Source organism: Anopheles darlingi, chromosome 2 (assembly GCF_943734745.1).
Source record: "Anopheles darlingi chromosome 2, idAnoDarlMG_H_01, whole genome shotgun sequence".
NCBI lineage: Eukaryota > Metazoa > Arthropoda > Insecta > Diptera > Culicidae > Anopheles > Anopheles darlingi.
Window position 1 is genome coordinate 43,325,739 of NC_064874.1, and position 13,383 is coordinate 43,339,121.

The following is a 13,383-nucleotide window of genomic DNA, read 5'->3' on the forward strand; positions in this document are numbered from 1 at the left end:
TTTTATTTCGCGTTTTCTGACGCGTTAACTCGTGTTTTTTTTCTTTTTTGCGCCGTGTTTCAGTTGTCGCCGACCGTCGAGGAGAAGACGAACGCCGATGAAACGATGTGCCGCCACCGAATTGGTCCCCCCTCCCCCGCCCCACGACAGGGTTCACGGATTTGAACCGATTCCCGATTGCCACTGTGCCATGCTGTGATGTGTCGCGTGAGACGCTTTTCCATTTTTCTTTTCCACACCGTGGCCAAAAAACCACACCATGCCACGCCAAATAGTGCCCCGCGAAAGTAGTGGCCAGCACCGGTGGTAGCCAGCATTAGCATAACCTTCGGTAGGCCTCCACGCGCATGGAGTGCCTATTCTGCTTCTGGACCCTCTCTCACCACGGTGATCGTTTTTACCTAGTTATGGACCCCTTACTCCGGGCTTTTTATGTGGCCACTTTTATGGCCAGCCGCCTCGCCGGGCACCGCCTCACCGCGTGATCGTGACGCGACGAGGAGGAGGAAAGGGTGACACGAAGACGGAAAGCACCGAATTTCATTCGTTTCACCTCCAACCTCCTCATCCCCGGACAGTAGTGGCAGGGCGTGATTCGCTACGAGATGACATTTCCCTACGGGGGGGGTCCGCGCGGCGCTGCAACGACGGGGAAAGGTTTCGCTCGTTGTGCGCTCGTCGCCCTCGCACCGGATGCTCTCAATTTCTCTGTCGCGGGCGGTGGCCCGGTGGTTTGGAACCGCAATTTGAATTTCTTAAGCAACGAAACACATACACACACACACGCACACACAGAAACCACACGCGGACCTCGCGGTGTGAGCGAAATCCAATCGACATCGTCGTCTCCTTGGTCGTCGTCTTCTTGGTCGTCGTCCATCCTCGGAGGTGCCCTGGGCGAGAAAAGCTCCGCGGCAATCCGAAGGCCCTGATACGGTTTTTACGGCACGGATCGTAAATTATGACCCTAATAAGGTCGCATAACTTGGTCAAACGAGTGATTTATATGATCACCGCAGCCGTGCTCGGTCCTCGGTCCCTTCTCCAAGGTTCAATGCTTTTGCTAGCGTTGGCCTCGCGGTATGATGCATTGTAATTCAATTACTCGCCGGGCAAAAGGTGTGCAAAAGCAGCGGTGACCGAAAGCAGTGACCGAAAGCGGTGGTCAGCTCGAGCTGGAATTCGGGATTTAAGGCTGGCCAAGATGTGAATAATTAATCGGTTACTTTTTTATTCGAGCTCGTTGACTTTCGTTTGATAGCGGTGGCCGAAGCTGCCGCTGCCGCCTATCAGCTGGCATTAGCATTCGAATGGGGCATTCGCAGCCTACTGAGTCCTTCCGGCAACAACACAAAGTCATCGAGCACCCTATGTTGTTGTTGCTGCTGCCTGTTCGATGCTTTCGTCGTAGCAGGCGTGCTTCTAGCCAGAGGAATGTGAGAAACCGGCGATCGTGGGAGATGAAGATGACACAACCCGTACCGTGCACACACACACACACACACACACACGGCACGCAGTTGATCTTATATCCAGCTAGAAGCAAGGGCAGCCCTCGCACGCACACACCACACACAAATACACACACACAGGTTGGCCTTTTTATGGGCTGGGCAATAAAAAAGGAACATTTCACTTAAAAGCATGTGTTTAGCTCGTTACATTTGGTTACATTCGACTTCAAACGAGAAACTGAACAGAGAGAGAGAGAGAGAGAGCTAGATAGAGAGAGATAAAAAAAGAAAGAGAGAGAGAGAGAGAAAAAAAAGAAAAAGAAAGAACACGAACTCAGATGCGTGTAAAAAGTATTAGTTCCCCTCTTTGAAGACTTGAGAACAGAAATAAGAAAAAAAACAAAGGAGAAGAAGCAACCTTTTCTTCGATAATTAAAACCTGGTGCTCTACTTTTCCTTTTGATTTACTTCTAATCAACATCCTGACGACTTCCATCCTCGACACAAGGGCTCACCGTCATCCTCATCCCGATGCCTTAACGATGCCCTAACTATCCCTTACTCTCTTTCTCTCCCTCTCGGATAACCCTTCACCGGACTTCAGGTTACCGGTGTGTAACTTGAGAAGATTCCCGGGGACTCCCGGAGGCTAATAGTTCACATCCGTTTCCCTTCCAGTCGAACGAACTTGGCGTCAATCTTGTCCCATTCGGCTTCTTCTCCGTCTTCCCAGCAACTCCCACGCCGAGGGTCCCGAGGACCCAAGGACCATCTGTTTTGGTTTCGTTATGGTTCGGTGAGCATCATGCAACACTCCACAGCAGTGCTGCAGCATTCGACGATATGTCTGATGACTTTTTACACTTCACTGCCCGGTGCCCGAATGTGGTCGAAGAGCTGTGGTGGAAGGGGAAGTGACAGCCTTGCCGCAGTAAAGCCCCGAGAAACGCCAGAAACGCCAGGCACGTCGAGTCCCGGCATCCAGATCCGATGGCGACGCGAGAAGGATCTTAGGAGTTTAACAAAAGCGTTCGAACCCTTCGTTCCTGGCTTGTTGCCGCTGTGCAGCACATGGTTTCTGGGGAAAGGAAATTCCGCTTTCCCCCGGACCGGAACGTGCCGCAATAGTTGAACTTGGAAATTGGTTTGGGAGTCACAACCTTGAATAGAGTTGTACCACATTAGTCCGTTCTGCGTCCAATCATAACGCCTCACTCCAAGGTTCTCGACGAGTTCTGTTCCATTTTTCCATTCCATTTCAAGGTAAAGGTCATTTCCGGGCCGGGAATGTGGAACGTGTCACTGGCTCTCATCAGCGGATCAGCGAGCGACAACGACATGGCGCTGGCATCATCCACCATCAATCATTATCCTAATTGTGATGTTGCATTCATGAAGCGAAATCGAATCAATGGCCACAACTAAGGGGCGCGCGCGAGTCGCGATGACGAATTGCGCGACGAAACGACTTGCATCACAACTTGCACCCGGGTGCAGCAGCAGCAGCTGCTCTCGTGGAATTGCATGCATTGCTCCTCGTTGCAAGTGTCTGAAGAGGGATTTGCATCTTGCGTAACACTCTGCTACAACCGTTTCTAGTGTTGGGAGGAACGCCGTTGAGCTACAAATTGCTAACTACGACGTTGTGCGACCATTTTGCCATCCCCCCTGAGCAGCGCTATATGGATCTCTTGCCTTTGTTTCTGGCCATACAGTTCACCATCGTACGTGCCACCCTCGTGTGAGATAGCGGAGCATCGGATGAGCTCATCCCTCATCGGCACGAGTGGCGTATGAGTCTCGATCGATCGATCCGATCGCCTCCGGGAAGATGTGTTGTGTTCCTGGTATGTCAGCAAAATCGTCAGCAAAAGCAACGGTTTTCTGATAGACGCGCGCGCGAATCGATGATGTCAAGTGGTGGTGGAGCGTTGAACACATCTCGATTGTGCCGAGCGGGGATTGTGGATTACAGCAGGGCGCACATTAAATTGCGCCCTGAGGCGGCACCAAGTGACGACGACGACGATGATGGCGATGGCGACTGTGGCCGATGTTCCGATGCCAAAAAGACTGGCTGGCCTTGTACACTTTCGATCCAGAACTAGGCGAAGGGCTTCTGCCGCTCGGGAAATGCGGGATGAACAAAACAGACGCGCATTTTTGTGATTTATTTATAAAACATAAAACCCCCATTCCCATTCCAGCGTGTCCTCGCCTGCTTCCGGTTCGCTCGCGACGACGACGACGACGACGATGCTGCAAACGACAATGGATGGATGGCGCAGAGCAGCCCTTTCATTCGGGGCATACGGGATTCTAGGTTTCCCTCCTCGCACCCAACATGTGGATGCCAATCTTTCAATACCCTTCAACTGGAAGGTTTTCGGTTTAGTTTTTTCCCCCAAAAACCAAACCCCCCGCCCTCATACGATCTTTTGGTGCGAGGGAGGGCGTCAGGCGCGAGAAAACATAACATAGCTGGCACACGTTTTGCGTTCCGCTGTTTTTCCCATTTTTCTGGTAATTATGAAAATCCCCAGCAGATGTCAGGGTCTGCGTTTGTTCCTCCTCCTGCTGCTGCTGCTGCTGCTGCTGCTCCTGCTTCTTAGTTAAGTGGCGGCTAGTAGAGGAGGAACGGTGGCATGGAAAGGGTCGTAAAGTAATTCATAAAACGACAAGCACCAATATTACATGCTCCGTGCTTCGCCTTGAACCACGTTAGAACGATCGCGATGTCGCGGTGAGGGTGTCCCAATACTGCACCCTTCGGACTACTGCATGATCATGTGCGTCAGCCAGCTTTAGGACGAGTGACTGCAACATTAAAACATTCAAATCACAAAATGGCGTGAGGTTCCGCCATGCTCGGTTTGATAAACTGTTAATGCACACTACGGCTCCCGGGGCTTCATGGCCGTGGGATCATGTCACTTACGCCCTTATGGTGGTCACTCCGCTATTGGTCAATATTGGTCGCTTGTTTATTACCCTAATCGGCAGAGTTCGATTTATGTGTGTTCGAAAGTCTCCGGCTCCGGAGTCCGGAGTGGTCTATGATGCCCCGGGCAAACCAGATGCCCCGGTTCTGCGGCACTTCGAGCGTCGAAAAACATTGCACATTTATCTTTGGCCAACGCTTCATGATAAACTTGCATGCTGCTGCGAACCGCTTAACCGGAGTCTGGTTAATTGAATTGAATAACTCAAAACCCTGGCTCGTCGAAACGGTCGAAACGAAAACGGCATTTGCTTCAATTGTTTTACTGAAGCATCTTTTTTCGAAGACCACACACCACCATCTCCGGCCGTATAGAATTGTGATGGATTGAAGATGGTGCTCAAGATTGTGGTGTGTACGGCGTACGGTGTCTTGTGCCAAAGACTCTAGCTCGAGCTAGAACAGCATTAAGGAGCGCTCCTGCCGCGCTTTCTGTCGCCGTATGTCGACGACGACCTACGCAAATCCGTTCTTCTCCACAACATATCTTGCCAATAGATACCCCAACCCGTTGTACGCCTCTTGCCGCTCGACGCTCGACGAGTGCCCTCGAATGCTCCTCGGTCTAGTGAGCTTTCGGTTTTACCCCCCACGAAAAAGCCTTCTTTTTACTCTTCCTCGTGTGTCTCGATGGCGTCGCGTAGAGTAGAGTGGAGTAGAGGTAAGCTGAGGCTGTCTGACGGCCGTCACTAAGCCAGGCCGATTCATTTGCCAAGGTTACGATCTCGCTAGGTTCGCCGGCTCATAGGTAACGAAGGCCTCACTCCACACACTCGAAACGACCTCCAAGAATGGAGGGAAAACGAAAACTGCCATTCGAAACCAAGACCAAGACGTCGTCGTCGCCACCGGATCACCGGTTTTGACCGTTGCCAGCGTGAGTCGATTCCGCGTTCCACCGGCTCCCTTCCCTTGCTCCGACCGAGAGGAGTCAACCGGTCGTCGTAGGTGCGTCGTCGCCGCGAAGTAGCGAAAATGAAGTAACAAAACGCGGGATTAGATTAGATTTCGGGGCAAGTAATGCATCCCACGGTCACCATTTGCCCACCTTCTCCTTCCTTTCCTTACTTCTCCGCTGTCTTCTGGTCCAGTTGGTATAACCATCAAGCGGCTAAGTGCCTTAGAGAACTCGTTGTACGGTGGCCACCAGCGGTGGCGGTGGTGTCACTAGTCAAGTACTAGTACCATTAAGTTCCGAGTGTTAACGCAATGTCCAAACATCCGGGAATGGGACACACACAAACATACAATTTGCTGCTCCTTAAAGCCATATTCTTCCCCAAAAGGACCAACATAGTTGTCCTGAAGAGCGCAACTCGTTTGGTCGGCTTACTGGCTGGCTGGCTGGATGGTAATATCTCACTTCCAGAAAGCCGGATTTCGGAGCAGAAGAAGAGGCTATAATGAAAACCAGAAACAAAACAACAACAAAAAAGCCAAATCCCGAACGAAGGAGCGAGGATAACGGATGAGCAACGGACATTGACCAAGTGGACGAAGTGGGTTTAGAAGAACCGCGTTGGCCAGCCGCTTCCCCGGAGTCCGGTGGTCGTCAGGGTGTCGAACGCAAGTGACTCTTCGGGAAGATTTGGGTTGCCGATTAGACCCGGAGACCCCGGAGTCCAGCATTCGTCGCTAGGGATCTAGGAGTCAAATGAGCGGCCGTGAAGGGTTGGAACTGGAGAGAACTTGAAAATCCTAACAAATGACGCAGCGGCAGCGGTAAAGGGAAGAGAATATGATGAAGGTTCGAGGAAAGGAATGCCCAAACGAGAATAAAGCTTCACAGCTAACACACACACACGGACGCATAAGGCTGGTCCGGGGGTCCCAAATCCGGATCAACGAGAGAGAGAGACGCGAGCGCTAATGCTTTGTCACGCGGGTGTCAAATTTGAATTTATTAATAAGCAACCTTGCCAGCGGCAGCTAATCGCAAAAGTTTGTTATTATTAAAAGTCTGCGGAGCGGGGGGTTGAGGGCACGGCTGCGCGGCTAAGAAGAGTATGATCCCGATCTCCGATTCCGGCAGCAGCAGCATCCCCAATTGTGGTAGGATTTCAATTTCAATTTCAACGCAGCTTAGCGCTCACCTTGTCAAGTGACTCATCGTTAACCTCGTGACAATCATATTCTAGCTGTCTAGCGGCCAGTCAGCCAGCCAGCCAGCCAAACGGCCAATCAGCTAGTCACGCGGCGAGACACGTAGATTGCCGAGATGGAAATCCCTGGTACACAATCATTTGCTTAGCTCAACCCAGTCACACACACACGGGGTTGGCAATAATCGCAGCGTTAATTGGCATTCGGTTCCGTTGTGAAGTGAAGCGAATTCCAGCCGGAAAAAAGCTCGCGCTATCAGCAAAAGGGGTAGCGAGGCGTCGCTTGTGTGAGTAAACATAGTTCAGATCGCTCTAGATCGAAGATCGGCTAAAAATGGATTCGTCCACCGAGTGAGATTAGAGGAAGTTTAAAGAAGGGAATCGTGAATAGCGAACAAAAATTCTAATCAGCAAAATCCCCTAACGCTGGACGGGAAAAAACCATTCCCCTAGTAAATCGATGTAGAAGAACCAACCTTGATGATTGAAGATGCTCGATCGATTTGATGCTCGGTTGCTGCTAATCCTTTGGCTTCGTAGATTCGTTGCAAGATGATGCCTCGCACTAAACGCAATTGATCAACTGCTTCAAACCACGCTTCACCGCGGTGATCACTTTCGTAGTATAACCACTTGTGCCTCGCGAATGCTGGCCACCCTCTCTACACTACTCCTCCGGCCCACCGCTGGCGTATGTTTGCGCAGAAACATAAACACCCCAAACCAAACACATCCAACCACTGAATAATGCTAATTAAACTCGAAAGCAGCACTGTCACAAGTCGATGAATGATTCAACAGAATTCCGTGGCATTAGAAACCGAACCACCGGGCACCGAGCACCGGCAAAACATACACACACACACGCGGGGTCGCGGTCGTTTCGTCGTTACGTTTTAAGGTCGGCACTCGTCGTCGCGGTTCCGGACAACAACAGAAGAGAGAAAAAAACAAATCCGTGGAGATGCTTTGAGATACGAAATGAATGCCGGTGTGATGCTGCTCCGGCAATCCTCCGTCTTACCTAGACGATCGGAGGTCCATCAATGGAATCGTTTAAGGGAAAACCGGCGTACGATGTATGATTCCTCGATCCATACGAAACCGGCGTCGTACCGGGGATGGCGAATTCAAAATTCAAACGCACCACTCAAGCCCGAACTCAGCGCGAAACACACGACAACCGGCATCACCCGCTGCATCATATCTAGCACGTGCGTGCGTGTCACGATGCTGAGAATCTCCTGGGATACACTCTACGCGAGATGATCTCGAGCGTTTTTTGGAAGCAAACAGCAAACACGTTTCGAGACGAAACTATTTTGCGCAACAAACACGAGCGCGAGCACGAGCGAAAACACGTCCAGCACCAACAACGGCCAACGAATGACTGAAACAACGCCACCCACCCTCAGACTACGGCCCCTCTATTGCTTCTTCACACACAACCGTTCCGGCGTGCGCGCGCTCAACACCACGCGGCCGTGTTTCGTTCTGAATGAGGAAAAGTGAAAACCAGCATTTGGAGACACGAAGAATACGGAAGATGCAATTTGTTATCTTACTATTCGATGATATCATATTGTTTTTATTCCCTTTACATTTGTTAAACTCTTTTTATTGCTTTAATAACTATGAATTTCCTAGCGTATTTCTGCTTCTGGATTACTAGCATTTATTAGGTTTTATTATTCTTATGAGAACAATTTATGAGTTTAATTGATGTTTATGCTATTTTCGGTGCGGGTGTCCTTGCTGTTAGAGATTTCTGACTTTAAATTATAATGTTCTAGTACTATATTCGTTAAAGAATGTAATGTGATTTCACGCGCAAACGCATAAACTTTCGACTTTCGTCTTTCTTCTTTTGATGATTGAAGGTTTTTATGACACGTAAATGCTTTTTTTTGGCTTGCAACTCGTCGTAATCATTGAACAATAAAATAAACACTCGTTTTATGTGTGTTTGTATACAAACTATACTTCTAAATAAAATGGCCACGTGTTTCGTGTCTGCCTAAACCACTGGACTGATCATTTTAAAATTTTAAGCATTTTATCTACACTTAATTTAATGGCCCGCCGAGTTTTTGATCAGTTTGTTAAAGCTGTAAGAACACAAGATTCAGACACGATTTTTACGATATTGGAACACGTGCTCACATGCACGTGGTTCGTAAGACGATAAGCTTCTTCATCTCTTGACAATGTTGTCTTGGGGTGGGTACGAAAAGTACGAAGAATTTACCAAATGAATGATTAAAACATTCGCATAAATGAGAGAAGGCAGAAAAAAGAATCGGAATAAAATCGTTGAACTGTTGCCGAATTTCAAACAACCCCCGCTTCTCTCGGTTTTCAAAATGACATCACGAAAAAGGCTATACACGTTGAAGTGTGGAAATTTCGCCCGGGCGAACTGCACAATGGGTGTAGAAGCTTTACCTGTTGCCACTATTTTTTTTAATTTCTAAATTTCGATTGTTGATTTTTTTTGTTAACTATGCCGTTTAAATATAGTTATCTACACTTTCCGCTGTGCGACTACCCTCAATATTAATAAATATATCGTGCAGTAGCGGCATGATTTTTTCCGTTTCGTTCCGTGAGGCATATCGTGTCTGCAGAAATGATCTTATAGCTACAATCACTAACTAACGTCCTAGTCACAATGTTGTCTAGGAGCATATTACAAATCCTAGAACTGTTGCTAAGTGCACTGAACTCATCCCTAAATTTCCCTACAACTACAGAATTAAAATTAGATTTGCTTTAGCGGAACTGCACATAATTTCAGTTAAATATCTTGATTATATGGAAATATTTTGGTAGTTTTCCGCATGTCCAGCTCCTTCGAATCGTCTTTCTCGCGATATCAACAATTGTTTTTTTATCGCTCCGTTTAGAAAATTTGAAAATTTTTAAAAAATCCGCGCAGTCATTTGACAGAAGCTGTCACTCGGTACACCCCGATTAACAAAGGGTACGTAATGTGGTCGCTTAATGTTTAAGCGGCCACTAAGCGGCCAGATTTCTGAACCTGCCATACAAAGTGGCCGCTTAAAACTTAAGCGGCCACATTGCATACCCTTCGTTAATCGGGTAGAAGGTAAAAAATGAGAAATTAGTTTTTTCGTCAACTTTTTGTAGAAAATTGTAAAATTGCTCCTGAAAATCCGCCTTTCTTCGCTGCACTCCACGATCAGGGGCCTGTTATTCCGTGGTACTTACGCGTAAAGTGAAACATTCTCCGTTCGTGGCTCCCGTTTTCAGGTTTGTGTTTTGGTCGTCGAACTCGCGGAACAAAAACTAATCGTCCGTGTTATCCGTATCTTTTCTGGCAGAAATTAGGTGGCTGAGATGGGGGAAAAGATGGATACCTCAAGTCAACCGAACCCGCTGGCGCTGAAGACGAACGCGCACATCGAGAAGGTGTTCCTGATCACGTTGAACAAGAATCCGCAGAAAAACAAGCAGCTAGTTTACATGGAGGATGTGGCGCAGGGTGTGGAGAGTGGGCTCCTCGATCTGGAAATCCTCGAACAGGCCCTTTTTGAGCGGATCCTGCTGTTCAATCCGGCCGAATATCTGCTCCCCAACAACATCACAACCCCGGAAACGGCCCAAATCTCGGAAACCAAGGTCCTGCTCTACCTGTACGGTTGTTTCGCTCGCAACGAGAAACCGATCGAGAACGGGGACAGTGTGGGGTTGGAAAATCAGCAAAAGATGAAGGCACTCATCCTGCGAAATACGTGCACCTCGCTGAAGCAACCGGAACTGTACGAGGGCCAGAATCTGCCGAATCAACTGTTGGACATCTTCAAGCAAGCGGAATTCGACGACCAGCAATCGATACGGGCGCAATTCATCTCGGAAACGGTCCGTGAGATATTTGCCGACTCGGAAAGCGAAGAGGAAGGTTACGTCGTGATACGGAGCATCTTCGGACCGATGCTAGTGGATGTGCTGAAGGCGCTGCGCACCGCATCACTGATCAGCATGGAACGCTGGGTTATGCCCTTCCTGCAGGTGTTCCCAAGCGATAAGACGAACCCCAGGTTGGCACACATCTTTCTCGATTACACCACACCACCGGCCGGATCGGAGGGGATAAAATACTCGGAATCATTGCTCGGGCAGCTACTGTCCCTGTCCATCATGCCACGGAACCATAACGGTCCGTATGAATACTACGAAACGTCCGTCATCAGTAACCGAACGGTGTGCGATAACTTCTCGTCGAATCTGTGGGATTACACCAAGGTGCATCTCGAGATGATGCACGGATTCGTGAAAAGCTTCCTACTGCTTGGTGGAGAAGTCCGCGCAAAGATTCTGGATTGGTTTGGCAAGTGTTTGCACGCGAACGTTCCCCGTGGTCAGATCTGGAACACACACCATGGGATGGGTATGTTTGGCAATCAAACGACAGCTCCCGATTCTTTTAGCATCAATCTGGCCGGAGTGCTGCTGCGACTCTGTCAACCGCTACTGAAACCGCAGCTTAAGGTTCTGATCGTCGATCCGACGTATTGTGCGGTCCGGGAGGCGGACAAACAGGCGAAAGGTGTCCACATGATCGACACGGAGAAGGAAACCTGTCTGCTGCCGCTAGAGAATGATCAAGAGGCACGGTTAGAGGCGGACAAGTATAACTTTGTCACCGAGTGCTTCTTCATGACCCACAAAGCGATCGATCTGGGTTATCGCGTGTGTATCGAGAAGTTTTTCCGCGCTAACCGTGAGCTGCACCGACTGCAGACGATGTACCAAGATGCGTACCTACAGAATGGGGCCGATGCAGCGAACGATCTGATGCAGATGCTCACCTCACATACGCAGCAATTCCTCTGTCTACAGAATGTGCTCCTCGAACCGGTCACCGATAAGCTGCTGCTACAGTTCTACGAAGCATCGGCCATCTGGTTAACGCAGCTCAGTGCCCGCGATGCGCGCCGGATCGATGAGCTCGGCAGTGCGACCGGCTATGCGCCACAAACGGTTGAAGAAGTGCAGCTGCCCCTGGCCAGCGATGGTGTGTCCCGTGTTCTGAAGTGCATTCCCGAGTACATCATGGAAAACATTGTGGGTTATTTGCAGTTTTCGAGACACTTTGAAAGCCAACTGTTGCGGGTTCACGTCGAGGCACAGAATTCCATCTTCACGATGATCCTCATCTTTATGGGCAGCTCGGAGCGTATTCGCAATCCGCATCTGCGCGCCCGGATGGCCGAGGGATTGGAGAGCTTGCTGCCGAAGGAAACCGATAGGGGAGGGTTCAGTTTCAGTGCTGCGTTGTTCACCAACCATCCGCACCGGTTGGAAATCATTCCGAATTTGTTGCGCGTTTTCGTGAGCATCGAAATGACGGGCCAAAGTGTACAGTTTGAGCAAAAGTTTAACTATCGACGTCCGATGTACGCTATTATGGACTATCTGTGGAAAATTGATGAACAGCGGGAGCGGTTCCGTGAGTTGGAACGGCTCGCCATCGTCAACATCGAGGCTGAAGATCCACCGATCTTTCTGCGCTTCATCAATCTGTTGATCAACGATGCCATCTTTCTGTTGGACGAATCGCTCAGCAATCTGCAGCAGATCCGCCAGATGCAGGGTGCACAGGATGCGGGCGAGTGGGAGCAGTTGCCACAGAACGAACGCCAGCAAAATGTGGCCAACCTGCGGCATCTGGGTATGCTGGCGCGGTTCGATAACATTCTGGGACGCGATACGATCAACATTCTGCAGCTGCTGACGTCGGAGACGAAATCGATCTTCTGCCACTCGTCGATGGTGGACCGGGTGGCGGCCATGTTGAACTACTTCCTGCTCAATCTGACCGGACCAAAGAAGGGTAACTTTAAGGTGAAGGACAAGGGTGAGTTCGAGTTTGATCCGGCCAAAACCGTGCTCGAGATATGCCGCATCTACGAGAATCTGAAAGAGTGCGATGCGTTCTGTTTGGCCGTATCGCAGGACGGTCGCAGCTACAGTCCACAGCTGTTCGAGTACGCGGAACAGGTCCTCAGTAAGTGGCCCCTTTCTTTCCATTTCCTTTTTCGTTGTCTATCAATGCACTTTTTTCCGTTTTTCTCCGTGTAGCTCGTATCGGTGGTGGCCAATTGATTGGCGAGATACGCGAGTTTTCGCAAAAGGTGCAGCGTATCGAGCAGCAGCAGAAGATCGACGAGGAAGCACTGATCGATCCGCCGGATGAGTTCCTTGATCCGATCATGTCCTCACTGATGATGGATCCGGTAATACTGCCAAGTTCGCGCATTACGGTAGATCGATCGACCATAGCGCGTCATTTGCTCTCGGACCAGTCCGATCCATTCAACCGATCCCCGTTGACCATGGATCAGGTGAAGCGAAATGACCAGCTGAAGGCGGAAATCGATGCTTGGGTGGCCGAAAAACGAGCAGCTCATGCAGCAAAGATCGCTGAGGCCGGTGCGCCAGTCGCCGATGCCGCCGCAGCTACCGCCTCTGTAGAAGAATCGCCTAGTGACCAATAGCCCACCTTTCCACCGCTGCAAACCTAGCCAATCGCTTTAGCACATCGTTCCACTTTGTTTCCTCTGTTGTTCCTGATCCGGGGGCTTCAGTATCGTGTATGTTTTGGTTTTATTTTTAAATCTAGTGCAGGGTTTTCGCTAATTTTAACCAAATCTAAGCTCTAGCTCGGGACTGTCCGCCGCCGGTAATTGCGGACCGGAACACCATTAGTTACGTATCTTGGAGTGTGTGTAGCTGCAATAAAATAAAGACATGAAGCCCGATCACTTCGTCGGGTGGACCATTACACGTGTACATGTCCTGC

General features: G+C 49.7%; 2 protein-coding genes across 3 annotated transcripts in view; one reads left to right on the forward strand and one right to left on the reverse strand.

Moving 5' to 3' along the window:
• LOC125949226 (uncharacterized) overlaps nt 1-7,906 on the reverse strand; it is a 158,121-nt gene extending 150,215 nt beyond the window's left edge. Inside the window, exon 1 of one of the 2 annotated variants that reach the window (XM_049676029.1) lies at nt 7,034-7,906. The gene's annotated coding sequence lies outside the window, so the exon portion shown is untranslated. The remainder of the gene's footprint in view (nt 1-7,033) is intronic. The other variant, XM_049676033.1, reaches the window with a different exon arrangement.
• Nucleotides 7,907-9,652: 1,746 nt separating this feature from the next.
• On the forward strand, nt 9,653-13,373 carry LOC125949257 (ubiquitin conjugation factor E4 A). Its single transcript, XM_049676139.1, has 3 exons — nt 9,653-9,830; nt 9,902-12,588; nt 12,663-13,373. Exons 2-3 carry the CDS (start codon nt 9,918-9,920, stop codon nt 13,076-13,078), a joined length of 3,087 nt encoding a protein of 1,028 aa, XP_049532096.1. The 5' UTR covers nt 9,653-9,830; nt 9,902-9,917; the 3' UTR covers nt 13,079-13,373.
• The last annotated feature ends 10 nt before the right edge of the window (nt 13,374-13,383 follow it).

Coding starts and splice junctions, on each gene's coding strand:
- LOC125949257 (XM_049676139.1), top strand. CDS start 9,918: ATGGGGGAAAAGATGGATACCTCAAGTCAACCGAACCCGCTGGCGCTG. Junction 12,589..12,662: donor GTACGCGGAACAGGTCCTCA/GTAAGTGGCCCC, acceptor TTCTCCGTGTAG/CTCGTATCGGTGGTGGCCAA.